This window comes from Lampetra planeri, chromosome 36 (genome assembly GCF_965212315.1).
Source record: "Lampetra planeri chromosome 36, kcLamPlan1.2.h2, whole genome shotgun sequence".
NCBI lineage: Eukaryota > Metazoa > Chordata > Hyperoartia > Petromyzontiformes > Petromyzontidae > Lampetra > Lampetra planeri.
This window is the reverse complement of record NC_136142.1, coordinates 5,557,852-5,585,611: the sequence shown is the minus strand read 5'-3', so window position 1 is coordinate 5,585,611 and position 27,760 is coordinate 5,557,852. Positions and strand designations below refer to the sequence as shown.

The window sequence follows — 27,760 nt, the reverse complement described above, 5'->3', positions numbered from 1 at the left end:
AATGTGATGCGATTTGTATTGTCACCGGTGAAGGTAAACGGTGAAGAAGCAACAACTTGGCTACCTCAAGTATCCAATTTGTATTCTTGGAAATATGTACACAGGAGGACTGGTAAAGGCAAGGGACGGAGTAGATGGACCAATTGAGTGGAGGAGGCACTGGAGCAGAGAGAAAATGACATTGAAACATCACCAAGAGATGGATCTAATATGATGATGGCCAACAATGTAGGACTGTTACTGCTGCCGGAAGCTTGTGGACTCTGTAAAAGGGCAGAACGGGAATACGAATAAACTCAAATGCACAGAACAAGACAAAACAATTACTTCACGTATTCATGGTAAATAGTTTATTATTACTGCTTGAGGACGGAGACATGTGACTCGGTGCCGTGTACAGCGCGTCGTGTGGCTTTTTCAGTGCGCGCCGTCGACTTCGCTTGTGGCGCCGTTGGGGTCGGTGAGGTCTGTTTTAAAACTCCTGTTCACCCGGACATCCAACTGCAAGGGGAAGATAAACCGAGTCAACGCCACACACAGAAGCAGCAATGGCGCATCCAAGCAAACGTTTATATATAACGGGTGAGCAGCCTGTCCCGTAGGCAGGCACGACATGACACTCACGTGACCCTCATGTGACACTTGCGTGGACCCTCATCAGGCATAAGCCGTTGCCATGACACTGACAAGAGACCTTCGCGTGACCTTTTCAAATGCGCTCCTGCGGACGTCTGGAATGTTCTTCCTTCCGATATTAGGAAGGCACTGGAGCTATGCACTTTTAAATCTAGATTGAAAACTAATTTCTTTAAAACTGCTGTTTGTGTTTAGTTTGTTGTCCTTCTCCTGCACCTCTGATTAGCACGGACGGCTATGTATGGTGCAAACGAAGTTCAACATCGATACATAGATGCGCTGTTGCGGCCATCTTGAAGGCTCTTCCTTCCGATATTCGCAAGTCACTGGAGCTATGCACTTTTAAATACAGATTGAAAGCTAATTTCTTTAGAACTGCTTTTTGTTTTTAGTTTATTGTACTTCTCCCGCACCTCCGATTAGCATAGTTGGCTACGTACAGTGGCAAGCGCAAGATGAAGCTCCCCGATGTGATGTCTGGTTGCCCTGCGTGATGTACAACACCATGCACGACGTTTCACTCCTGGCACATTGATCCAAGGCAATCTAGCTAGCTGAAGCCCTGTGTAAATTAAATTAAGTTTTTTATGAAGCTCCCAGGAAAGTGCAGCAAATCGTCAGACATCACCCCAAACAAGACAGGGTACCACAACCCAAAACACACATCGGAGAGCTAACCAGCACAACTGTGAAAACCTACGTGCAACAGCAGCAGCAAGGAGCCATTTATGAACATCGCGATGGAACAACCTCCTTTACCTTTACACCTTCAATAACGTGCTCCTCTCTCTGCAAAGCGTTCCTGAAGCTATTCTCCGAAATGAAGGAAATCCAACACGTGCCCTTGTGGAAGCCGGTGTCCTTATTCTGCATCCACAAAACAAAACAAACGTTTCCGTTTAGAGCCCTCTGGCCTGCACTGTACAGCAGTAGCAACTGAGAGAACCAGAGTTAGAAGTGCAGGTAATTTTAATCTAACAGCGTTGAATCAATGTATCGCTTAGCTAGCTTGCAACACCCACATCCAATGTGTGTAAGAAACCAGGTGCAGTTAATTCGACACTACCCGTGGGTGGGTTATCAGTGTGTCGCATTAACCATGCTCATTCGCACCTTTCATGCGCGTGCTGGTTTAATTACGAGTCGCTCCTCACTCGTCTAGGGTCAGCGATGCGGTGACCGCAAACATCAGCAAGTGAATAAATTCAATGTCTTCTCCCCCATACTACGAAGGTGAACAAAAACGATGCTTTCATAGCCTCAATTACATGTTTTGCATTATCTGTGTTTTTGTTTTATCCATGTTACCCCTCCCCCAAAATCACCTACATGAATGGAAGATGACTGTATTTAGTAGATGTGTATATGTGTTGCCAGCAACTTGCGGCAACCACATTCGCTAGGATGCCTGCGGGTGAATAGTTTATGAAACCTATTTATCCTGCAGCCAACATTCACTGCCGATTCCCCGCTGTGGAAAATCTGTGGTGTAGGGAGCGCTCCGAACAGTGCCGGCATACATGTTTGGTTTTCTGAGAAGTGGCGGTGTGGTGTATCGTCGCTTAGCGGCCCATTTTGACCACTGTGAGGATGGTTAAAAAATACGCTCTATAATCAAATCATGACCCTGAATTGCAACAATTCATTGAAACAACAAGGAATGGAGGGGGGGGGGCGTAAAACATTGCAATCCAAGAAAGTGTCCAGTCCTTTGTCAATCTACTGCTGGATGAAGGCCTTTCTATGCCATGTTGATTAACCATACTTGATCATGCCGATCAGTGCGGGTTGGTGAAGAGGGGGTGCCAAGAACTGGTTTAGATTTCACTCGCCACCCATGCTAGCCTTGGCTGGAATGGAACTCATATCATCAGGTTCATTGTGTAATGTCGTAACCACTGTGCCATCCACCGCTTCACCCCCACCACAGCCCTCATAATAATGGATTAGAAACTAAGCCATCAGTGCAAGGTGGCACACGAAAGTATCAAATGACTTCATGTTTGTAGAGCAACTAAAATAGGAAATAAAACACTGTAATGTCAGCGACAAGCAAGGGTCTCCTGCAGGGAGATTGTGTTGCTGTGTATAGACAGCCTAAACAGCGCGTTATGGCGAGAGTCTTAATATTGAGCATGCAAGATACTGGGCTCATTAAGACCTCCGGTTTGTTTGAATTAAAACGTGAGTTAACAACAGAACCTCAACTGGGCGGGAGCAATTTCCAAAAGGTTATTTTCCACGTTCCCCATGGACAGCTTCTACGCGTTTGTGGGTCCATTACGTACACTTGAAAGATGCGATTCATCCAGAATGTAATCTAAAAGTGGCTCTTTCACTTGGGCATGGCAAACATAACATATGTCTCACTACTAAAAATCCGAAAGGAGACTTCGTGTTGTCACATAACACCTTCTACGTGACTTTACCGAAAGAACCAAGAAGATGAATCCCTGCAGTCACGAAAGCTTTAAATCTAAACCAATTCTATTCTCTTCTTGTGTGGGCCAATCAACATGTTCAGGAGCTAAATGCCGATGTCGAGAGTTTGTGTAGTTTTGCTATTTCTCCATTGAAGGGTGCGCAAACCACAGTGGTTTACTATACGGTCCACAGTTGGGTTGCATAACAGCAGCATTGCATAATTGGAATATAATTTGTGGAAAGACAAAAAAGGGTGAAAATCAGGGGTGATCCAGTGGCCAAAGGAGCTCATGTTCCATTAAAGTGCGATTAGTAGAGAAGACAAAACCAATACTTACGAATGGCAAATAGCATTTCTTGATGGCTCCAAATTGGCTGAAGTACTCCTTCACTTCCCCTTGAAAAAAGAACGCAAAAGACACAAACACAAGTCAACCACACTGCACGAAAAGAATGACTTGCCAGTGGCACTTGCCTTCAGCAAGAGAGTGCTAAAAGCTGGGATACAGGTGGCCCATTTTACAAATATGGACAGACATTTCAAACACTTTAAAGATATGGGCAATCATTGGTACAATCATGAAGGGACTTCTTACTTTTTATATGAGCACGTGAGTGTCATTTGTAAGGCACGGTTGGCTACGTATGGTGTGAAAGAAGTTCAACAGACATAATACAACATATGGTTCATTTATGCAATGATATCATCGACTGACAGACTAAACTGCATGCCCCATCACCACCATCCCAGCACAGATGAAAAACAAAGTTCATCCGAGTACATCTGACACCGCGATATTTTATGAGCATTTCTCCCTTATCGAGGTGGACCCAACTATTCCTAACTAAATGACAGTCCTAATTAGTTGATGTACTGAGCAAATAAAAATCCACTTTATTACTAACTTTTTTAAGTGTCTGAAATGTACGTTCGAAACTGTGGAACTGACCACAGTTTATGGGACAAAAAAAACACAAGTCAGATTTGCAGTGTTGCCACGAAGGAACTTCCACGCTGACATCTTAGAATGTAATACATTATTTGGCGGCCTTCTATCTACGACAACTGGCAGCAGTTCCATTCATCCAGCTGCCCACTAATTTGCGAGGAGTTAGCGATGCGTAAAATGAACCCTTCAGCCGCGTTGACGTCATTCGCCAGATTAAGTCAATGGGCGACAGTTTTATGGAGTAAATCCAGAAGTTTCAAATTAGCAACAAATTATTAAAGAAATGAGTCTGCACATTAATTACTGGTGCCCAGAATTGTTGGCTGGAGACTACATCAGTCTCTCACTGAAAAAAACAGCTCCTGAGGAACTACATTGTGGTCATCTTGTCTGAAGTTACCATCAAACTAATTGAGCAAATTTGACCAACCATTAGGCAGCAGCAGTGAGACCAAGAGACAACTTGAGACCAAATGTAGTTCTTTAGGAACTGCTGGTTTTGCATAACGCAAAAGGTTGGGAATGCATGGGGAGATGAGTAGACATGTAATGATAGGTCGATTCATGATAAATGCATGAAAAACTCGGTTCTCCATTTAATTTGGAAATTGTCCATCTCTGGGAATAAATATATCGGTTTTGAATCTCATGCCAGGCAGGTGGAACAGTGCTGGCCCCCTACTGTGTGAACCGCAGTTCACTTGGAAGATATCTCAGAGGTAGCCCTGTAGAATCTGCCTCCATGGGCTATTATCCTGTTTTGTGAGCGATCCGAACGGGTTCTTCATCTTGTGACATTATTGAGATGTAAATGGTGCAAAAACGAAATGTTGGAAACAATTAATTAAATAAATTTCGCCCGTGACAACAGCACCACGCATCACACGATCAATGAAGCAGGCATCCTCAAAGAAGACTGCAAATGGACAGCAGCACAGAAACTGCTTATCCATCGGTCTATTCCATCTATAAGCTTCCAGTTCGCAGACAGCATAACACAACGGTATCAGCTGACTCAAGCAGGCTGACACTTCACACCTTGATAGCTCTACCGATGTCAGACTCGTTCAACCAGATTGTTTCCTTTCATCCGTACTGTGCTCAATGTCCGACCCCCTGCTCTCGTCCAAACTCAAGACCGCCCCTTTCACCTCTAAGACTGCGACTGTCTTTCTCTACAACTAAATATGCCCCCCCCCTTTCCCCCCGTCTTTCCATATCAAGTTCACATAGCCGTGGCATTATGCTCGACACATCCACATTTTAGTGTACGCTGCAGTACACAGCATTTTCTCTTCCTTATTGTGCTTGACTTTAGAACAACCTCGTCTCATTAAAAAAAAAACCCCACAAACCTTCTCTATTCGAGAATCGTGTTATCATCATGCTAGAGTGTTCCTCATCGGCTGGGTGCTCCGTCTCATAGAGCTAAAGGCCTTTGCTTAGCAACTGCGATTAGATATTGGATTACCGTTCCACAGAGTGTAGTCAACACATTCACAAGATATGAACACTGCTGCTTGATAACCGTGACGCGTGTCTAGTTTCTAAATTATTTGGTGATACTGCGTTGGCAGTCGTGAGCAAGCACAACCAACAAAAACAATTAAACACAAAATAAAAAAAGTACGTGAGACAAATTTCAGGGCAAATGACTAAGGCAGTGGTGGTATTGAGGAATGTGCCGAGGGTTTTTGTCGTCTTTCTGAAAACACTTGTGACAGCAGCTCCCTCTACTGACCACTGTGACCACGAAAATAAATGGAATTGTGCCTCTTTTTGCACAGGTACGAGAAGTAGAGGGACTTGTCAGTCCACGCAGAGTCCCCCCACGCAGTGTGGGGGTCGTGGGGGTTTATTGGCCATACTTCTCCAGACTGGTCAGTGCAGGTTTAAGGTGGAGAACAAAGACATTGTGGAGGATAGTACAGGATGGTCCAGATGTATTGTGACCCCCCCCACCCCCATTTAATTTGATAAAACGTAATATGTTTTAAAAGGCTAGGTGTACTTAAAACATAAATTAATATACAGAGAAAAAAAAATGTTCGTGGTCAATTAACTAGGGGTCACAAGACATCTGGTCCACGCCGTTCAATGGCTTTAGATGACACTGCCCTCTGCTGACGGGCGTAGCCTCACATGGTGGTCACCTAACCCACGCACGAACCAGGCTCAACGCTGCTGAGATTATGAAACATGACGAGACCTCACGCATCTTTTATACGGTTGTAAGTTAAAGGGGAAAATTATATATATACATTGCCACATTCTGGACAAAGCTCATCGCCGCTTGCCCGAGTGGACAATGACAACCCGATGAATTAAGACCGCAGCGGTCGCCCGGCTACTCGGGGTTGCGTGCTCTGTAGACCAACATGTACGGAGTCACGCGTGTACATGGAGGTCAGAGACGCACGTGTACATCGAGGGCTTGTGCTTAGTTTGTCGTCTTTCTCCCGCACCTCGGATTAGCACGGTTGGCTACGTACGGTGCGAAAGAAGTTCAACATTCATACATTAGACACACACGTGTAAACCGGGGTTAGATACACGAGTACCGGGAATCAGAGAGGAGACACACGTGTACACGGAGGCCAGATACACACGTGTACACAGGGGACACGAGGTCTCACACATACACACGTGTGTGTACAAAAAACACCAAAATCTCACACACATGTGCAAGCCACTCACTGTTCGCCACCATCCACGGCAGCCGCGTCACGAACAGCTCCATAGCGCGCGCCATGCTTCAACCCACCAAGACCGTTGACACTCCACGCAGAGAACTAACGCAGATGTAGAGAACTAACGCAGAGGTAGAGAACTAACGCACAGACAGGTCGTAGTTAGGCCGCCACTGAATGTGCCACACGCGGATGGGTTTTGGGGGTCACCAAAGCCACGCGACTCTCGTCAGCGCCGCGCGCGCCCATTGGCCGAAGCCGCGCACGTGACAGCGAGCGAGGCCGTCGCGATTGGTCGACGTGGTGGGGGGAGGGGTTAGTAAGATGGCAGCTGCTCTCTGCCCCGCCCCGCGGCGTGACCTTTAACCTTTCACCTCGCACGGTGCAGACGAACAGAATGGGAAGTCTAGATTTGAAGCTTTCGTGACTGCAAGGATTCATACTCTTAGGTTGTATCGCTAAAGTCACGTAGGTAGAAATAAAAATAATTATAAAAATAAAATAATAATAAATGGAAATAAATCAATTAAATCACTACGTTTCGGAGGCAACACAAGCTTCCTTCATCAGGTGTAAATCGGAATGTTGATTATTTAATCTGAATGTTGATTATTTATAGTGGAGGAATCCGATGAGCTATAAAGCTCTTCCCCCCCACAGATGCCCAGTGAACTGGAGTGGTTCTCAACATTGTTTGGCCCCTGTACCCCCCCCCCCCACCTTGTTGAATTTAGTTTCAACCGCTTAGCATGGTTATGAGATAAAAAATGTACGAATAATGAACGTTGATATTTTAACCAAATGTCTGTTTTGTGAGATATCCTCTTAACTAGCTGCTTGTAACTGCAAGCGAATAAAAAAAAATTCAACGGACGCGCGGCCTAACTCGTTTGTGCTCGCTGGTTACTGTTGGAAACCCACTTTGTTTACGATCAGTAAGTTTATTTTATATTGTTTTAGGTTACCATATGGATTTATAATGTTGTAGTTATTTTATATTGGCAGATTCATACTTAATTAGGCACCAATGACTCTCATCATGTTTGCATTTTGACTGCTTGTGTTGTGGTTATTGCAAACATGATCTCTTGGATAAAGGTGTCAGTTTTTGTACCAGTTAAAAGGGTAAAAACCTATTACTAATGCCAATGCAGCCTACGTGTTAAACAGTGCTGTGAGTTGCCTGCCCCTTCGATGACATTTCGTGGGGGTGCGTGGGGAGTCGTGAGAGTCCCTAAGGTTTTTTTCGGTAAAGTAATAGAAATTTATATTATTATTTAGTATTTTTATTTAGTATTTTTATTTTGTATTTTTTTTTTGTATTTTTATTTTTATTTTTTACCTACGTGACTTTACCGAAAAAAACCTAAGAGTAAGAGGCCCCAAGGTTCATTCTAACGCCACCCACTGGCCACAGGCTGTAAGAAGCTCACAAATCCGCCACCGACGCCACCACCGTCACGATTTTTTTCTACGCGACGGAGACGCAGCCGCCAAGAGGGAAGAGGACAGGAAGAACCGAGGACCGCAACGATCCCCCCCCCCTCTCCCAGCAGTGTCGTTGAAATTCATGGACACGGATTCCAAAAAAATAATTTACCCGAAGCTCAGAAAGTAAAGTTTAGAGAGGCGAGTGAAGGGGGGGTGGGTGAGAGTGTGAGTCTCTGTGTGTGTGTGGCGCATGGCGGCGGTGTCTCCCAGTGCCATGGGCCCCCACAGAGAGACGCCCATGGGGGAAGTGGTGAGAAGCGAGCCACCCGGCTGGTCTAGCAGTGACAACGACAGCGACGAGGAGGAGGCCACGGAGCCCGGGACGCCTGAGCCTGGCCCGGGAGACGAACCGGGACTCGGCTACCTGCCACTCGCCCAGGACCTGGACGAGGAAGACGGCGGTGGTGGTGGTGGCGGTGACGGTGGCGTGGGATTCGTCGGGCAAACGACGCAGAGTCCCGAGAACATCGAGCAGACCTTGCGGGTGATGGATGCTATTTAACATTTACAAACAACAATGTGTTTAGATGATTTGGCTACTGGTGTAGATGTCCGCGTGGTGGTGATGATGATAGGAAGCCAATTTCGTTGAGATTTCGTTTGTGGCCCAGGCCGCTTTTGTGGGCCCTATCTGGTAAAATGAAGTCCCGAGAACATCGAGCAGACCTTGCGGGTGATGGATGCTATTTAACATTTAGAAACAACGATGCGTTTAGATGATTTGGTTACTTATGTAGGTGTCCGCGTGGTGGTGATGATAATGATAGGATGCCAATTTCGTTGAGATTTCGTTCGTGGCCCAGGCCGTTTTTGTGGGCCCTATCTGGTAAAATGCAGTTCCGAGAACATCGAGCAGACCTTGCGGGTGATGGATGTTATTTAACATTTAGAAACAACAACAACGATACGTTTAGATGATTTGGCTACTGATGTAGGTGTCCGCGTGGTGGTGGTGATGATACGAAGCCAATTTCGTCGAGATGTCGTTTGTGGCCCAGGCCGCTTTTGTGGGCCCTATCTGGTAAAATGTAGTTTCGTTAATTTGTGTTTGTGTGTGGATATATTCGTAATTTGCTTACCTTTTCTATACTTTTCGCTCCTGTCGTGTATTTGTATTGTTTGTTGCTGTAAAGTTCAGACCCTACCCGACTGGGCATGAGAGAAGAAGAGCTTTATAGCTAATCGGATTCCTCCACTTTTAATAATAATACCGTATTCTGATGTTGTGGCGTAACGCGTTGTTTACGATGGTTACCCAACTGGTTGCTGTAGTAATAACATTTCGACTTAAATTTTGATTTAAAGCTTTCGTGACTGCAGGGATTCATATTCTTGGTTCTTTCGGTAAAGTCACGTAGAAGGGAAAAAATAAAATAATAAAAATATAGAATTTTATTCTTATATTTGTATTATTTTATAGAATTGTATTCTTATATTTTTATTATTTTATTGTTTCCCTTCTACGTGACTTTACCGAAAGAACCAAGAATATAATATTACAACGACTGTTGTGATAATTATTTGTGTGACATTGTAACAACTGTCTTTGTAATAACATTTTACTGCAACTGCCATTGTGACACTGTCATATAATAACATTGTAACAGTAATTCTTATAACATTGACGACAATCTTTGTAACGTCAGTCATAGTAAACAGCATTGTATTTGCCGTGATTGTAACAACTGTCATTGCAATACCATTGTAACAAAAATGGTCATTAATAACGGTTGTGTCAGTCGTAATATTGGGCTATTTTTGATCAGGATTGTTTGGATATAAAGTCCTGTAAATCTGTTGCAGAATAATCATGATATCTACCCAGGAAAGTCTCACAGAGTCTCGAATCCTTTAACCCAAGGGGTCCCATATTTTGGATATTTGGTCAAGTCCTTATTATTGAAAATACGAATATCAGTCATGTACATTGAGCAAATTCTCACTGAGTTTCTAGACTTTTTTCAGGAGGGCCCTGCTACATTGGGATGTTTTCATGAATTCCATTCAATCACGCTGTAGGAAACCACGGTGCCTAGGAAAAACCCACCACGCATACGAGTGGATAACACACAGATAGGCCCACTTTCCCACTTGCTGTATTACTATCCCCTGTCCACGTCACAGGCTAATTCCGGCTCATAGAATTAAAAAATTAGTTTCACCGTCATGCGGCAAACATTCCTGTATGTGTCAGGGCGGGTGGAAAAGTGCTGTCTCCTACTTTTTGGACCAGAGGTAACTTTATGGGATCTCAGTTAGCTCTGCGATATCCACTTCTGTGCACCGTTCTCGAAAAATTAAGGGTCGCACTGCTGTACGAGATCCGAATGGGTATTTTGTCCCAAGACATGACAGAGATAGCATGCACAATGAGGATAACGTTGGAGACAAATCAATAAATATCAACAAGACTGGCAGACAGCAGAGTCATTTAACTTGTTTTGTGATTGATGTTGCAGGATATGGGGCTGTACCTACCCCCACCACCAGCAGACAGTGAGGATGAAGTTGATGACGCAGAGGCTGCAGGTGCTTGTTCCAGCCAGGCCATCAACATGGACAACGGTACATGTGTGCTTGATAACCCTATGTTTATATATCAAGTGGGAAGGCCAGATAGCTCAGGAGTCAGGGCATTGAACTGGCACTACTAAGATCCTGGGTTCAAAACTATGTTTCAATCACCCTTGATTAACCTGAGTTCTCAAATGAGTTGGTTGATGTTCTCATCCTAGTCACCAATTATGATAATTTGGTGTAAATTCGAGCTCTACGAATTAAATTAATATCCATGGAAGGGCATGTGGATTAGTGCAGATCCATGGAAGGGCATGGGGATTAGTGCAGCAATCTCAGAGTTGTGTTCTGTCTCGTGAGACGAGTTCACATGCACCATGCCCAATGTGGCGACTGCATCTTCATGCAGGAAATAGTCTTCCATATGTATTGACTTTTTAGTGTACTATTCAGCTTTTGTTCAAGATTCTTTCATCAGTGCCCATGTTTTTTTATCCATATGTCCTACCAGGTAGTTTGCAATTGGCACGGTCGGCTAATTATGATAAAAAATCATTATTTCTAGGCACATCAGATCATTGTATATACCCATCCTTTGTTACAGCAATGGGGAACCTTTTCCGGTTGGTCAGAAATTAACACACACATCTCAGTAACTCCTGTCATAGCAAAAGGCCCTTGCAGTGACAGTAGTGACTGAGAGTGCTATACATAGAAAGTGTTTGCCAGGTCAGAAATCTTCCCCTCGAGTACATAATTGACAGACGTATAGAGGTCACTGCAAGAAGACATCAGCTAATAGACTAAAATAAAATCCAGTTATTGTGGCTAAAATGCTTGAATTGCCAGTAAATATCAATATGAGGGCCTTTTTCAAGTGGGAGGCCAGATCTGGCCACGGGCTGTGTGAATTGAAGTCATGGGCCATATGTGTCCCGTGGGGCCGTAGGCTCCCCACCCATGCTTTATTATGGACGTATCAATGACTGGACATGTGAAAAAGAGCTTCATAGCTCTTCAGATTCCTCCGTCTAAATTAAGCTTCTGATAATCGGAGGCGTGTGTGCGCACGTACACGTGTTTGCTGTGCAGAGCATGTCGAGTTGGTGAAGAAGACGATGGCTATGGTGAAGCTGCCTGCCGTGCCGGGTTGGGCACAGGAGCTCTCCGACGAGCAGTGGAAGGACATGGTGTCCAAGACGCTGCAACCGCGGAATAACGCCACTGAGAAATGAGTGGAGATTAACTTTTGCACACTCATCCTCGCATCGGAGGCAAAATTACTCGCATACGATTTCGTAGGTTTTCGCTGTCGTACTGTATAGCCCTTCAATGTGTTTTTGGGTTGTATCACATGTTTCTTCAGCATGACTTCCAGACGTTGCACTCCACGTCCTGGGAGCTTCTATAGAAATTGAAGAAGCTCCCAAAACATGGAGCGAAACCTTGTACGTCATGGCAAACACACAGGACAACCCGAAAACACATCGGAGAAATATTATTACTCGTACGTTGGCAACTGCTGCATTATGCAGGGTGACCCAGAGAGTTTACCTGGCTGTTATTCAAACTGGAATTAGGGTTGACGCAGGAAACGGTGTCCTACCTTGCAAGTTGTCGGCCAGTTCTTTCACACTAAACCTGTCACAGACCTCGCACACTCTTTGGTGATAATAAGAATATTTAATGGCCGTTTGTCATTCCACTGTATGTTGGAGGCCTCCCCACACCATGTCAGTTATGAGAGTAATTTTACCATACCTTCCTTGCCATACTTCACGCTGGTCATTATTTCTTGGTTGTAACGCCTAACGCAGATTAAATAAATTATAAGTTACGTGTGATGCCTTCATGGTTAATGTGTTTCTGTATGGCGACTCCTCACCATGGGTGTTTCATTCATATTTCTTCACGCATATAAAATCTACTTTCAAATATTTTTAAACGTGAAAAAGTAAAAAGCTTTTATCTCAAACTGTACACCAAAGGTTATCGTCAGGGCTTAATATCCCATGGATTATTTTCTGGGCTATCCCAATCTCCCACCCCACCCAACAGTAATTCACCATCTGTCAACCCCATTCCACCCCAGACAGTTCTGAAATTAATCCCTGGTTACTGTCCATTGTAGAACATTGGCAGTAGCCATCTCGAGTTGTAATGTAAAAGCTTTGTCGCGGAAACTGCTGATTACACTGTGTTTTGATTTAAAACCAAACTCGCGTACATATGACCACGTTAATTGCAATAAATGTGCATTCCACTCGGCGTGTTGTACTGCGTGCAAGTGTAACACATGTACGTGGAGGTGAGTAGATTCCATGGCATCGTTTGAAAGAATTACAGTGCTCATTTGAACTTAATTTAAAAAAAGAAAAGAATAACAACCTAATGTAGCCAAGGATGGCCTCAGTCTCAAGACTTTTCAGGAGGGCCCCCATCAGTTGGTGAAAGTTTAATACTTTCTTTTTATATTGAATACATAACGCACTCGTCAACTACACTGCCTTTAAAAAAAGATACAAATTTATGACATTTTGGGAAAATGGCCCTTTATTGTCCGATGATGGCGATATTTTTATTTTCATGAAAATGTTGAGTGAGTTTTTTGGTTAATTGTGCAACACTGCCAAATCCCCTTTTATATATTGAATAATTTTCAATTTAAAGATCGTTTGCATTTCAATATTAGAAAGTGTGCGCCAGTTTATTTTTCACTTATTAATTGTGGAGACTTGGGCTATGAGGTGGCCAGGAGATGGGACAGCAGAAAGGGGATCTTAAGTCTGTCCAGAGCACTGTGTTATCCCCTTGTATGCAAGGTGGGGTTCTCTAGGTACTCTGGTTTCTTAACATATGATCCTCCTTAAAAAGTCTTGAAACTCGATGAGAATTTCCTGAATTTAAATGATTATGCATTTGGTATTTGGACAGTGAGATCACAGATGCATTTTAATTTGTTGAGATTTATATCCAAGAACAGGTTTGGTATTGGTCAGGATTTTCCTTAAATGTATTTTTCAGCAACATAAGCAGCTTAGGGTGATGCCTCTGAATGAATCTCGGAAACCTGCAATATTATCCCCAAGTACTGGATTAAGCACACACACACACAAGCCTTCTATGCGAGTGAACCACAGACCTGTTGTGCTTGATCAAGACATCGCGGCCGATGCTGTTGATGCCACCGCACCTCGCCGACACGTTCTAGCCTCCGCAAGATCCTGAAACTGCTGCACAGTCAACGCACGACCTCCAATACCTGCTCTAACATCATTCTTCACGGTGAATGGCTGGACTATCAAATGTTTTGGTAAATAAACATGCACATCTTCTGGCAATGTGACCAAATAGAAAGCTTATTACGCTACAAAGGTGGCCTAAAATGCACTTTCTCTGCTTTCTCAGTGGCATTATTTAAGCCACTGATGCCTGGAGAAGTTGGTGACCAACAGCTATTCAGTGACGCATGGTCAACTGATAATTGGGAAAAGTGCTTTCGAAGACTGAATCTCTTGTCTATTAACATGTGCCCACAAAATCGTCTGAAACGAGATAAAGAATAACCAAAATAACGAGGAGTCTTTAAAACACCTCTTACGGTTTTTTTGTTGCTTACAGTTTAACTGCACATTTACTGTCGTCTTTTGTGAGCAAGTCCATATGTGCCATGTCCTTTCTCAAAGACGTCGCGATCACGGCATCCCATTTGTCCATGATCTTTACTCAACCTTACATTTGATACTCCCAGTTGCATACAATTGTTCCAAATATACCAATTCACTATCTACCCGGCTTCTTTACCTAGAATTTTTTCAGTCAAAACATATTCAGTCTCTTGTTTTTTGATTATGTCCAAGAAATCTAACTTGTATTTCCATGATTCATTTTCTCCATCGAGTTGAAAGTTTTAAGATATATTAAAATTTACAGCATTTTTATTTCACCTTGGTTACCAATGGGTATTTATAATTTACAAACTGGTACGACGGACAGAAGAATAACAATTCTACCAAGTATAGAATTCCATATATCCACATCATAATGTATGTTTTAATGAAGGTTGTTTTTATTGATCAATTTTTTTTACCAAACACATACAAAGTGAAATGCTCAAATAATTGTATGTTTACAAGGGTAACCATGCTGTATGAAAGGTCAGACATCTGCTTCGCACTCAAAATGCATTGAATAAGTTCAACTTGGTACACGCAGTTTTCGCTAACTCGACGTTTTTTCGGATCATACCGCATGTTGACATCCAACAGTTTCTCCTCGACGTGCTGGGAGCTGAATAACTGCTCCCAGCACGTGCAGAGAAACGTTGGCCATCACGTTGGTACAAGCCGAAAGGACTGCATTGGAGAGCTTCACACCAAGTGCTATGACTGCGATCTATTTTTCCGAGGGAGTGAGGATTTGTGAAAATCAACCGGCACCGCCATTTACATCAACCACAAAAGGGCACTCGCACAGAAATAAACAATACACACGCATAAAAAAGGTCCCAACCAACTTTGTATTCATAAAAAAACATACTGCATAATCCAAAGCCTATGGGAACACAAAGCCACTGTGGAAGTTTAAATGCAGCATCAGGAAACTGGGGCTTGTGTCGCAAAGCAGGCCCACATTGGAAGAAGATGTGTGGTTCCACCATCAAGAGCTTCGCACTTCAACTTGAGTTGACAAAGACTACCGTAATTCTAAAAGACGCTCCGGAGAATAAGACGCACCCCTAACTTGTTCCCGTAGTCGATACAGTTAATGCAGTAGACATCTGGTCACACATCTACTGGATTATGACGCCCCCCCACCCCCAACTTTTGCTTTACAATTTGGGGGTGGAGAGTACGGTACGAGGGGTGCTCGGGTCGGTTGTTTTAAAGGCACCCGATCACATTCTAGATTTGAAGTTTTCATGACTGCAAGGATTCATACTCTTTGGTTTTTCGGTAAAGTCACGTAGGTAAAAAATAAAATAAAAATGAAAACTAAATTAAATCACGTTTTGGAGGCAACACAAGGAACCGTCACAGCCAAAATCAAGACGTAAGCTTGTGTTGCCTCGGAAACGTGATTTAATTTATTTTTCATTTTTATTTTTTACCTACGTGACTTTACCGAAAAACCAAAGAGTATGTACCCGATCACATTGTTCAGATCATATTGCAAATCCGAATCTGAAACGTAAAGTATTAGAACATACGTTTGTCTTAAAAGAAAGATTTTCTCGATCGTATCATAAAAGAAAAGTGCAGCTCTTTGTTAATCTACCACTGGATGAAGACCTCTCTATGCAGTGTTAGCAATGGAGTGGACGGGTTTTACCGGACTTCACCATGCTGGTCCGTTCAGGTTGGTGAAATGGGTGTCCAGGACCGGTGCAGAAACCACTTGTCGCCAATGTTAGCCCTTGGCCAGGAATTTAACTCCATGGGTTCACCGAAGTGCCAACTACCACCGCGACATCGACCCACAACACGATCGACCCGTCTATCGTATTCATCTCCATTTTAACTCACCCTACCACCACACATTCCCAATAGCATGGACACTCCCCTGTCACCCAGTTATTGGCTTGCCCATAATGAACGCTAATCTCCTTGTTTGTGATGGGGCCTCTTATTAATTAGATATTAATTGGTGACCAGGAGGTGGCAGTGCTGGGTTGCCATCCCCTCTCAGCAATGGGTTTTGTCCAGGTACCCGACATTCCTCTCGCATAAAACCCAAACTAGAAAGCAATTGGCCAAACATCCCGACATGACAGGAACCCACCTACATTGAGAGTCCTGGGGACACGCAGAGGCTTTCCTCGGTCGGCTTTTGTCACCGTAACAATTTGCGTAACCTGACACACACCGTCGTTGCAGTGAAAAATGAATTATGTACTCATCGCCATGTGGGTGACCACAATGATTGATGTGTACTAAAATATCACAGCATGCGGGACAAACGTTTCTGATTTTTTTTTTACGCATTTCTTAAACTTATAACAAAACACCGTATTTTTCTCCCGATATCAGCATGGGTGCTCACGTCATCACCTTAAGTCTCTCTTAAAGAGCAAACTCCAATCCAACGGCGCTGCTTAACACGCGTGCCAAATAGGTAGCAGAGGGACGTTTTGGCAGGTGTTCTTGAACCTCCCTGTACTGCGGTGACTGGGATTACTTCCACCGCAGATATGGAGCGTTGGCATCAGCTTGTGTGCAGGAGCTACATGGATTGATGCATGGTGAGACAGAGGTGGCGAAGGCTTGGAGAAGCCTTCATCCAGCAGTGGATGGACCATGGCTGATGATGGTGGCGATGTATTATATTGTATTTGTTCAACACGCAATGTTGGAAGAAAATATTTACTTCCACCTAATAGTTACTGCCACTAGCAGGACTGATATTGCTCGATAGGGTGTGAGTGGGCCACGGGGAATAGGTGCCCGTTGTTGAAAATTCTAGGCGGCACTTGATTCCACGGTGAGTTTGCTACCTTTGAGACTTGAGATGACGTCGACATGGATAACAAAAAAATATATTCCACCCAGGTACAAAATGGTCTTGTGCATCTGTCATACAGTTGGTTATGTTTGTATTTTATCAGTAAAAAAAACAATTCAAGGTGTAACTCACATCACCCTTTACAGATGTCACTCTTATGTCACCACTCCAGGAAGGTCAGACCAGACACACAACAGTTCCTGGGGCACCAGTGGCTGAGCCATGCCAGTTTCCCAGAGAAGTTGCCAACAACTTAAATCATTTTGATTCACAGCAAGTAGTCTGACACACAAGTTCCCAGAACCCAACATTGGAGCGGTGTTCATTTTCCCCAACGTTTTCTCAAATTTATTGGAAGTCTTATTATAGGTTTGGTTCAATTTCAATCTGGTCTTCATCTCTCTATGGATGCAATCTACTTTTAATCTGGACTAAAGAATCCACTTTTTAGTTTTGTCTTCGTGCAGCATTTTATTTTCACATACTTACCATTTTCTTTACGTAGCGAACGTTTATAAAGCTCATTCGCTTTTGGCCCCGCGGTGTCAGTTGGCATGCATCGCTATGGCAACACTCTCTCCTGCTGCCCCGTTGCTTGGTGTGCGATATTCCATGCGTTATTGTGTGCATAACAGTTTCAAATTGATGACTCAATGAATTGTCAAATGCTTACTGCTTAAATTTTGATTTTGTCAGATACTTTTTGAAAGTCTAATCTCAGTTGGTAAGGGTATTTTTGGAAGAAATGTATCACAGTTGTCCAGTGTACATTAGGTCGAGGGTTTTCCAAACGCCAACCCTTGTGACCTACCCGGTGGGTCCACCTTTTTACAATTACCAGTCATCTTTTTTCAAATACAAATTGTGTCGTTACATGCTGCTCACGCCTGATGATTGCTAAACACATCCTACATGACCAACAGAGCGCCGATTCACAACTGGCGCTCTACGTCACTTGGGAGACACGCGCGCAATATCTCTACCTTAATTTAAATACAGAGATCTCCACTACATGTGGGACGTGGTTACCCATCATCAGGCACATGCAGTGTGTAACGGAATTTGTATTACAGCAGAATACCAGTGAACGTAAATAAAGGGAAACCGTGGTCGATCACTAGCACTCGAGTTTGGACGACCCCATATCTGCTCACTTCCAAATCAACAACTTAAAAACTTTTCACCCAAATCTGCTTTCAAATTCAAGCACTCGATCAACTCAGGTGATTGACACTATGCCCTCCCCTTTGCAGGGTAATTCCACAATCGCGTCTCTCGTCAGCCAGGGCACAAACAAGTGGATCGACTGTCATCTTTTCAAAGCATTAACGTTTTTTTCTCAATCACCACAACTGCGATCGTCAATTTGCGCATCCCGTAAATACTCCGACCCTCTGCCCGTTTTCGCCGTGACCGACGCAGCAACGCAATTGAGGAGCTGCCACCTGCGTGAGCGGTTGTGCCGTATAGCCCTCCAAAAAAGTATGTTTTCGGTTCGTACTGCACGCTGTCCGGCACTACGTCCGGATGTTTCATTTCCTGAAGATGCTCCCAGGCACTCGGAGCGAAACGTCGGACATCGTGCGCAACAACACGCAGCACGACCTCAAAACACAACGGTGAGCCGTTCAACTGCTGACCCCCAACAACCAGGCCTTGGGCACCTGCCACCCCTCCCCCCCCACCACCCGACCCCCCCCCCCCTACTCCCAGCAGTGCTTTAGAGACCGACACGCGTGGAGCCTCCCTTCTTGTCCGAGAAGAAGCTCTTGAGCAGCATGACCTGGCCGACCCCCACCACCACGAGGATGACCGTCTCGCCGATGGACCATATGTTCACCCTCGAGTTGAGCACCTCGGCCTGGTGGCGGTCCTGCGTCTCCTGCAGGCGGTGCTGCGTCTGGTAGTTGTCTACCGACTTGAGGCCTTCGTGGATGGTGACGCACGCCGACTCCATCTGGGACGACGACAGCAACAAGGGAAATGGGGCACAGGAAATTTTAGGTGGTGCGTGTTTGTTACAAGTGTAGAGGAGTAGAGGAGAGTAGTGGCGTCGTGTGCGCTGTCCAGTGCGATGACGTCACGGGACGTGGGGTCGCGCGCGCTGAACAGTGCACGTGACGTCACATCTCCTAGGGTACTTAAGGGATACCCCGTGACGTGAGCGGGGTCACTGTGGGAACGGGTAAAGTAAACAGGGTGAAGAGGGAACCAGGGGTAGAGAGAGGGATCGAATAGGGAGTCTGGGGAGAAGCCGGTGGTAGCCGTAGAGGTGCTTCTCTCTCCGGTCGGTGGAGTCGGCAGAGTCCACGATCCGACACGAGAGAGAGAGACCGGAGATAGCCGGCAGGGACCCGGACTCAGAGTAGGACCCCCTAGCCCCTGGGAGTTGTGTACCCTTGTGTGTGTGTTATTGATAAGCTTTAATAAACCCTGGCGGAAGCCCTTAACTTACCTCCGTCTACGAGTACGTCCGTCGGAACTACTCAACACAAGTAGCTGGAACGTAACAATTATGTTGCCGGTTGTCGTGTTGGTTATTGTAGCATCTGGCGCTATGGCTCAGGAGCGATTACTCTGGGATGTCTGGACATTTTCTTTCTAACCGCGCGTTGTGGGTGTACGTATGGGTAACGATAAAAGTGCAGCCCTGCAATTGCTTGCTCAAGCCACTGCTCGGTCAGTGTTAGCTGCTGAGCGCGTGACGGGCTTCTTTTGAATCCCTGTTGCTGAATGTGCCTGTATCGTTCCCGTTTTGTTGTAATGTGTACTGGTGCCTACTTTATAGAGGGCGATATTGGCACACAAAATAAAGATTGATTGATTGTTTCGACCTACTCTTTCACGCTGGCCAGAAATCGTGGAAGAGGTGGAGTAGACACAATTTACCCCACAGCACGCGACCTGCCGATCGACTAAGTGTGCTGTAACCATGAAACATTGCTGGGTGGGCAGAAACAGTGGGGAGGACTGAAGAAACTTGCCCCACTGTTTCAACTGCTGCGCTGGGAGATCGGACAGTACTCTCTGGATTCAAAGTCCAGTGTGCTGACCATAACACCATCTCTCTGGGACGGGGAAGGGCCATTCCCCAAAACGTCACCAATTATATCGGGCACTGTCATTGATAAATGGGTTTAGGCGTTTGTACTTGTGGGTCACTGTCTGTTTATTTTATCTCAGAATGAGTTATGTGACATCTACTTCCGTCGACTGTTCTCGAACAGGAAGAGGTTGCAGTGGTCCGTTAGCAATCCACGACGTTGATGGCGCAATTGCGATAAAATTGGAGAAAAACATCACGATAAAAAAAACCAACAAAAGACAGATGGGCGAGCGGAGTTACCTGCGTCAGGGCGACCACGCGGGTCCCCTCGTCACGGAAGAGGGGCGCCTCCTCGCCGACCTGCAGGTCAAAGTAGACAGTCTTGTGCGTGAACGTCGAGAACTCGTTGCTGAAGCAGATCTCGTAGGTGCCGCGCTGCTCCGTGGTCCACGCGTAGCTGTCGTACTGCTTGCGGTTCTCGTTGTACAGGACGCTGTCGTGCGGCCCCTTCACCCGGCAGTCCACGTCGTAGTTCCCGCCCGTGATGACCTGTGGGAGCAGCACGCCCGTCAGTTTTTAGTCCCATCGCGCGAATACCGCTCGACGAGGCTACACTTAACGTCAAAAACACGGGGGAGAAAGATCGTTCAAGTTCGTTTATTAGGTCTAGCCCTGTGAGCCATTCGGCTCTTGAATCACTCTTCAGCGTGCATTTTTTTCCCGGGGAGTATTTAATTGACGACAAGAACGTTGTGTTCAAGGCCGTGGCAAACCAGATGACATCACATGTGTATGATGTCATCACCTTGCTTGGAAAGGCTTAATCCTTCCCTTTGAACAATGTATCCAATATCTCTAGGGTAAGGCTCTAGTAGCAACACAACTCTATACCAAAGTTGCATTCCCAGCAGAACCTATGGGTACGGTTGGCTACGTACCGTGCAAAAAAAGTTCAACATATGTATATAATAGGACACCTTAACGAGAGTTAACGTTCCCCCTCACTAGGTAAATACAAGTGCAGCTAATGCACTCACGCATTCACCCTTTGTTGAAAAGCGTTAAACAGAAACTCGAGGTACACGGGTGTTTGCGCTTAAAATACAAACTTTAATGTCGCGGGCTACCAGGATTTGACAGAGCTGGAAAGTTTGTCAAACAGCTCTTGGCACAAAGCCACGGCGACCACGCACCTCGCCGCAGTGGATACGTGGCAGACCGGCGAACTGATGTCCATTCAACAAGACGGAACAGCCCTGCTCTCTAATTTGTAACTACAATTTCGATTACCGGCAATGGATAAAAAGTACCGATTATTAAGAGGTTGAACGAATCAGAATACAGTTCGTCCAACCGTCCCATATACCGCCCTTACCAATTAACCGCCCTGACCAATTAACCGCCCACACCCAGTACAGCAATTGTGCAAGGTGGTGCAAATGTCATTTTATGTAAACCCAACTTTCTTACGCTCGTGATACGTGCATTGAAGAATGTAATTGCGCGTGAAACAATTGATGTTTATTGATATAAATACGTTGTATGTAATGGGGAAATTACAGACCAACAACTCCACTGCTTCAGTGATTGCTAATTGGCAGTCCCTCCCTACACCCGAGGGAGGTCACAGAGTAGATTTGTTATGATAGACCCTTTGCCCATTTTGTAATGTATAAGGATTTAAACGGACACCTCGTTGTTTGTATTACAGTCACCATACCCTATAATTAACAGATTAACATTCAAATCTTTGTGATTGGTGTCTACTTCGTTGCATGTCTGCTGCATTCGCTCCAATGGGAAAGACAGATTCTTGAATAACTGTAATTCTCAACCATGAATTCCCACAATTGTTTGAATCACGGTGGGGATGAGGGTGTATAAATAATGACCCACTTAACGTGTCCACCCGTACATTGCACAAGCACAGATACAATCCCAGATATATTTCACTACTGTGTACAAATAATACAGATGATGGAGAGGTCACCAGGTGACTCAAAGGTCTGTGCTGAGCTGGTACCTCTCCGAGACTATTTGTTTCCAGCCTGCATGCATTTTCCCTGTCGTTGCGATCGATGGGTTTTCTCATCATTTTCAGGAAATGGATTTGCATTACAGCCGAGATGGAATCCGGGTTTCATCGTCCCCTCTCATAATCACTATCCATGGGCAGATTGCCCCGTAGGCGTCCACTGCACATTTTGTTATTCGTTTCCACTTTCCTCTATCTTGTATCAATATTCTCAAATAGTGCCACATCTTTCTGGCATTAATCTCGTACGTTATTAAGCCATTTTATGCAAGGTCTTCCCTATCTTTATGGTTCCTTTCATTTTTCCAAACATCACACTTCTTCTATGTGCAACCCGTTTTCTGACTTCTACGTTGGTCACTCTTTGGGTCCAGCTTAGAAGAAGCATCCTTCTGTAGCAATAAAGAGTTCCCCTCGAGTGTGGGAATAAAAGGGATCACACGAACAGGGATCGTAGCAGTGGTTCTGGCGAGGTCTCTTTCCACAGACCACTCTCTCTACCATGGGTAGGGTCACACTGCTCCAGCGAGAGAACTGAGTGGGTTGTTCAAACTCACAACGCGACAGCACAACTGGAATAATGTTTGTGAAAAAAAGACAAATATATTTTAAATGAAAATAAAAATGTTTTTCAAATCCTGTATCATTAGGGTCTAAAGAGGATTGAATCCACTGGCAGAGCCAGTGGGGGGGGGGTGGCACGTGCCCCCCCTAATAAGCCTCAATGATCCATCGGATCATTGGGGCTTATTAGTAATAAATCGGCATTTTGCGACCCCCACTGCCACTGTGTATCATATTATTAAGTGCCAGGGACTCTATGAGATGATAGGACAATAGTATGAGTCCATAATTGGCAATAAGTAACGGCAAAGCAGTTATAAGTGACTCACAGAATTGTGCGCAGTTGCGTATTATACAGGACACGACTTCCCTGAAGGCAAACAGCTTCAGTGAGCGCGATGCCGATCACACACGGTTCAAATTCGACCCTCGATCGATGGCTGCACCATCGCCGCACACGCGTCGAATAAAAATCAAGGGACAAATCCTTACATACAAACAACTCCTATCATTTTTCATTGCTGGAGGGGTTGCCCCCCCTACCTGAAAATCCTGGCTCCGCCATTGATTGAATCTAATATCGAAACGTCATTGGCAAATTACTCTGATGACACGTGACTCGTGTATAATTGGCTTGTAGACAACTGAATTATCAATCAATAAGATTGCAGTTCATATTACGCTATTTATTACGTGCAATCTGACAGTTTTAAAATAAAATTTTGTCCAGGATGAGACTCTTATTTCCAATCAAAACACGAGCTCTGAAAAGCAAGAAGAGATATCCGATTTGCCCAGAGACCTGCAGATAAGACAGCACAAGGATACAACCGAGCCAACATGTGGGCACGCACGACAACCATCCACCAGCAGAAAGGGAGAAGAGCACGGCAAACATTGTCACAGTTCCCTCTGCCTAGAAGACAAAGATATAGCACTGGTGTGTATCTGTACCAATTTAGTGCAGAGTCGCCAAACCTAACTACCGTAACTCCCTTTGTCCAAGGCTTGCACCACAAGTGAATGTTGCTTACGCTATCACGATGGACATTGCAGGCCCGACGTAACACTGGGACAAACTCTCCACTGGTCACAATGGTTCACCAACCCCCGTTGCTAGCAATTTCACGGGTTCTCAACATTCTGGCTCACAATGAAATAATCAATTCTCTTTTGTATTAACCGCCACGTTTGTATCGTTTAACCATGTACAACCATGACAGAGTAGAGCAATGCGTGCATGTGGTGGGTTGTAACGGGAAATACGCTCAATGCACACAGACATATTCAAATACTGCATTGTATACACAGCAAGGCAAGAGGAGGCAATTCAATGGCTAATAAACTTATTCAGATAACCCAGTAAACAAATGATGCAATTGTATAGGATTATAATTTGGACATGTAAAGGGTAATTTAATAGCGGGGGAAGAGAAAACTATATACATTTACACACCAAAAACGTCTACATCCTTCTTTCAATCCACTGCTGGATGAGGGCCTCCCCATGCCACGTGCGTCTCGGGGGTTACTTGACCATATTTCACCACACGATGGTCAGTACGGGTAGGAGAAGGCGGAGAGCATGGAAGTACAGTTCCACAGTGGATTTTGCTGCCCACAACATAGCCCACGCAGCAGCAGCAGCCTAATGCACAGTGGACGCCCATTCAACCGCTACCCTGAGTAAGCCCGTCTTTAGCTTCGGAGATCTGATGGGATCTGTGTGTGCTTCAGGTCATTTGGCAAACATGTTATGAGATTATACGAGGAGGCAAAGTGTGATTATTTAAGAAGCAGCATTCAATACAATGAAAACACATTCCTGCGGAGGGAGCTGGTAGGAACGTAGGGTTGCTCGGTCAATGGCCAGGGTCAACGGCGGCGTGGTGTATTCCGCAAATATGGCCGACTGTGAGGGCGGGCACAAGCCGGCGTGAGTAGGTTAAACGTTGAGTTTTATAAGGGCACCACGGGGTGACCAGCCCACCCCCCACCCAGCCCCTCCCCACCCTCCCCTCCCTCCACTCTCCGCCCAGCCCCACCCCTCCCATTTTTGGATGCACGACGGACGGACACAATAATCCCCTGTGGGCTGGTGTAACCAGGAGGTTCCTACCAGTAATATTTTGTATACACGAGAGAATAAACCAACAGGCAGGCAATCGACATCTCACTGCATTTTGCCACCCACCCGCCTCATGCACCTGACAAAAACAGTTGAGTCAAAAGTTCAAATTCCTGTCAGGGGGTCCACCGAGTTCATGATCTTTTTGTGGATTGATAAAATCGAGTAACGCTTCAAGGAACATCAGCAGTGGTTAAAATTTTAACAATCTGACTAGAGCAACAGGAATGTGGAATTTTCACCACTGGCTCGCTACAGCCAAAGGGAATGTGTAATTTACACCATTGGCCCACCTAGAGAGATGAGCACCACTCTACACTCACTTCGATGCTTTTTTTGCTCATCAGTTCTCAAAGGGTCGTATAAAATAAGTACTACTTTGTGCGGGAAGTCTTTGGTGGTTGTTCCCCACCATGGGTATGACAGTATAACACATCACAATGATTTATTAATTTACCCAGCAAAGCCTGAGTCTGAATGAATTATCTTTTCAGAAGGGTTTCCACTACCTGGCCAAATTAACTAATAAGTGCTAAGCATATGCTTACATCAAAAACAATCACTGTGCATAAAAGTGTATGTATGCAAACGTTAGCGAGATGTTAACTACCTCGCCTGGTATACAGGAGGTCGTAGGTTCGATCCCGACCCTGACGCCTGCTATATATTTGGAGTTTGCGCGTCTCTCCCCCCGTCGTCGCGTGAATTTTCTCCGGATCCTCCGTCTTTTCCCTCCACATTTAGAAATGTGCTTTTAGAATATTTGACTGCTTTAAATGTGCACATGATAAGCCACTTCATAGAGATATCATGTGGCCACATCGCTTCTGAAAAAGAGCTATATAGCTCAGTGGGCCTTACCTGGTAAAATTTAAATAGTTTTTAGTTTTAAATGTTTGATCTAAATGTATGTAATTCATTCATCCAGAAAAACATCTATCCCTACAGAGTCAAAAACCCTTTGAGAAGGGTCCTGTCACATCGCATTATCTGCCCTGCGTCTTTCAAAATAAAGACATCGGCTTCGTACACTAGAAAAGCAAAGTACCCGGAGAAACTCGCGACACATACGAGGGGTTAACCTCTCAACATTTCTGACAGTCAAGTTCACGATGGAACCCACTTTCTGTACGAATATCTCCGTGATCAGTCCCATCGCGAAGGTTCACATAAATCCATCTCCACCACGACTAAGCCTCTAGTCAGTGGCGTGGCGTGTACGGTCCCTGGTGCCAGGAGTAGAAATAGGGACCCATTGGGGGACCCATTTGGGGACCCATTTGGGGACCCAGGCCCTGTCCAATCGCCCCCCCCTCCCAAACTCTTCACAATCCTGCGCCTGGGACAGTCCGCTTTGGCCCCCGGGCTCCGGTGCAATCGTGCCACGGGCACACGAAGGCGGTTGCCACCAGGACTCTATTGCCTTGAACCAGGATCGTCAGCCTTTTACGGTAGGGGTCCTGGGAAATCTCTGAAAGTATTCGCGGAACATTGAGAGTGGCGTTACAACACATCACAATGAATGTACTGTACACGTAGCTCTACCGTCTTCCGGTATTGTAAAATATTGTTAACCAATGACACGTCCCAGTATTTTTGTGTCTCAAGCGGTGGCAATCCGAGCACACAATTGGTAGCTAAATCACTGCCTTAAAGTCTCACGGCACCGGCTCGCGAACCGAACCGAGCCGAGCCGGCACGCTTCCCCCCGTGGCCGTGGAAACGCCGCCGCAGACACCGGGCCCAGCCGCGCCGCAGACCGCCCTCGCATCTCTCACCTGAAAGTCGAGCGTCACCTTGACTCCCTGGTCGATGTCTTCATAGAAGCACTGCTTGGCGTTGTCCTTCAGCTCGAATGTGACCTCGGCGGCACAGAGAAGGCTCGCGTGGAGCAGCAGAGCGAGCGCCGTACGGAAAAGCCGCTCCATCGTTCTGTCGCTGCTTCTGCTGCTGCTGCCAAACGCCGCGCCGCCTCCTCCCTCCCTCCCTCGCTCCCTCGCTCCACGTGGCGCCTCCTCCGCGGGTCACGTGACACGTTCACTTCCTGCCGCCACCATGGCCCCCCCCCTCGCCGATGGAAATCACGTGACGCGGTTTTGACGAATCGCATGACTCTACTGCCCCCCCCCGCCGTGTCCCCGCCCCCACTCCACGTGGCACCTCCTCCGCGCGTCACGTGGCTGTTTTTTTCCAACGTGGCACCCCCACTGCCGCCTATGACTGTCACGTGATTCTTTGTTGACGTATCGCGTGGCTCGCTTGCTCCACGTCTGTTCTTCGAAACAACAACAACCGCCATTCGCCACTAAGTGGCGGTGACGTCACCACGACGACGCTTGTGCGCACCCCCCCCACAAACGCGCGGCTCCGCCTGCTCGCGTGACGTCATGTCGCCTGAGGACACGTTGCGCCGCCGCGTGACGTCAACAGGTAGGTGACGGAATTACGTCATCGGCACTAAACGTTTTGCCAGATGCGAGGTTAAACCTCTGCATAAGGTCATAATGTAGCCTAGGAAAGTAACGCAAAGTCTTCATCTCGGGCGTAATTGTGCTGTTGATAGTCATTGCCCGAAACGTTGCCGACTGTTGTATTTTTTTAAAGGCAGTGTTATTGACGAATTTATTTTAGTTAAAAGGTGTGCTTGTCTAATGCAGGGTCAGAAAATAATGTACTGTATTTATAATACTGGTAGGAACCACCTGGTTCCACCAGCCCACAGGGGATTATTGTGTCCGTCCGTTCTGCATCCAAAAATGGGAGGGGTGGGGCTGGGAG

General features: G+C 45.6%; 3 protein-coding genes across 3 annotated transcripts; 1 reads left to right on the top strand and 2 right to left on the bottom strand.

The window, feature by feature from the left end:
• Positions 1-327: 327 nt before the first annotated feature.
• On the bottom strand, positions 328-6,966 carry LOC144730713 (SRA stem-loop-interacting RNA-binding protein, mitochondrial-like). The gene is made up of 4 exons (XM_078611407.1): positions 6,708-6,966; positions 3,399-3,457; positions 1,396-1,503; positions 328-501 (listed from the first exon to the last, which is right to left on the bottom strand). The coding sequence occupies exons 1-4, from the start codon at positions 6,760-6,762 to the stop codon at positions 418-420; spliced, it is 306 nt and encodes a 101-aa protein (XP_078467533.1). The 5' UTR covers positions 6,763-6,966; the 3' UTR covers positions 328-417.
• A 1,165-nt stretch (positions 6,967-8,131) lies between these two features.
• On the top strand, positions 8,132-12,976 carry MEA1 (male-enhanced antigen 1). Its single transcript, XM_078611406.1, has 3 exons — positions 8,132-8,675; positions 10,651-10,756; positions 11,801-12,976. The coding sequence occupies exons 1-3, from the start codon at positions 8,382-8,384 to the stop codon at positions 11,941-11,943; spliced, it is 543 nt and encodes a 180-aa protein (XP_078467532.1). The 5' UTR covers positions 8,132-8,381; the 3' UTR covers positions 11,944-12,976.
• A 1,779-nt stretch (positions 12,977-14,755) lies between these two features.
• Positions 14,756-26,996, bottom strand: LOC144730711 (transmembrane emp24 domain-containing protein 7-like). The gene is made up of 3 exons (XM_078611405.1): positions 26,761-26,996; positions 20,556-20,804; positions 14,756-19,166 (listed from the first exon to the last, which is right to left on the bottom strand). Exons 1-3 carry the CDS (start codon positions 26,908-26,910, stop codon positions 18,930-18,932), a joined length of 636 nt encoding a protein of 211 aa, XP_078467531.1. The 5' UTR covers positions 26,911-26,996; the 3' UTR covers positions 14,756-18,929.
• Positions 26,997-27,760: the final 764 nt, after the last annotated feature.

Bases quoted from the DNA above. Each gene is read 5' to 3' on its own strand.
- LOC144730713 (XM_078611407.1), bottom strand. From the start codon at position 6,762: ATGGCGCGCGCTATGGAGCTGTTCGTGACGCGGCTGCCGTGGATGGTG. The intron at 3,458-6,707 runs GTGAGTGGCTTG...TCTTTTTTCAAG, and splicing joins GCCGTGGATGGTGGCGAACA to GGGAAGTGAAGGAGTACTTC. The intron at 1,504-3,398 runs GTAAGTATTGGT...TTGTGGATGCAG, and splicing joins AGAAATGCTATTTGCCATTC to AATAAGGACACCGGCTTCCA.
- LOC144730711 (XM_078611405.1), bottom strand. From the start codon at position 26,910: ATGGAGCGGCTTTTCCGTACGGCGCTCGCTCTGCTGCTCCACGCGAGC. The intron at 20,805-26,760 runs GTGAGAGATGCG...CTGCTCCCACAG, and splicing joins AGGTGACGCTCGACTTTCAG to GTCATCACGGGCGGGAACTA. The intron at 19,167-20,555 runs GTAACTCCGCTC...TCGTCGTCCCAG, and splicing joins GCGTGGTCGCCCTGACGCAG to ATGGAGTCGGCGTGCGTCAC.
- MEA1 (XM_078611406.1), top strand. From the start codon at position 8,382: ATGGCGGCGGTGTCTCCCAGTGCCATGGGCCCCCACAGAGAGACGCCC. The intron at 8,676-10,650 runs GTGATGGATGCT...TTGATGTTGCAG, and splicing joins ACATCGAGCAGACCTTGCGG to GATATGGGGCTGTACCTACC. The intron at 10,757-11,800 runs GTACATGTGTGC...TTTGCTGTGCAG, and splicing joins GGCCATCAACATGGACAACG to AGCATGTCGAGTTGGTGAAG.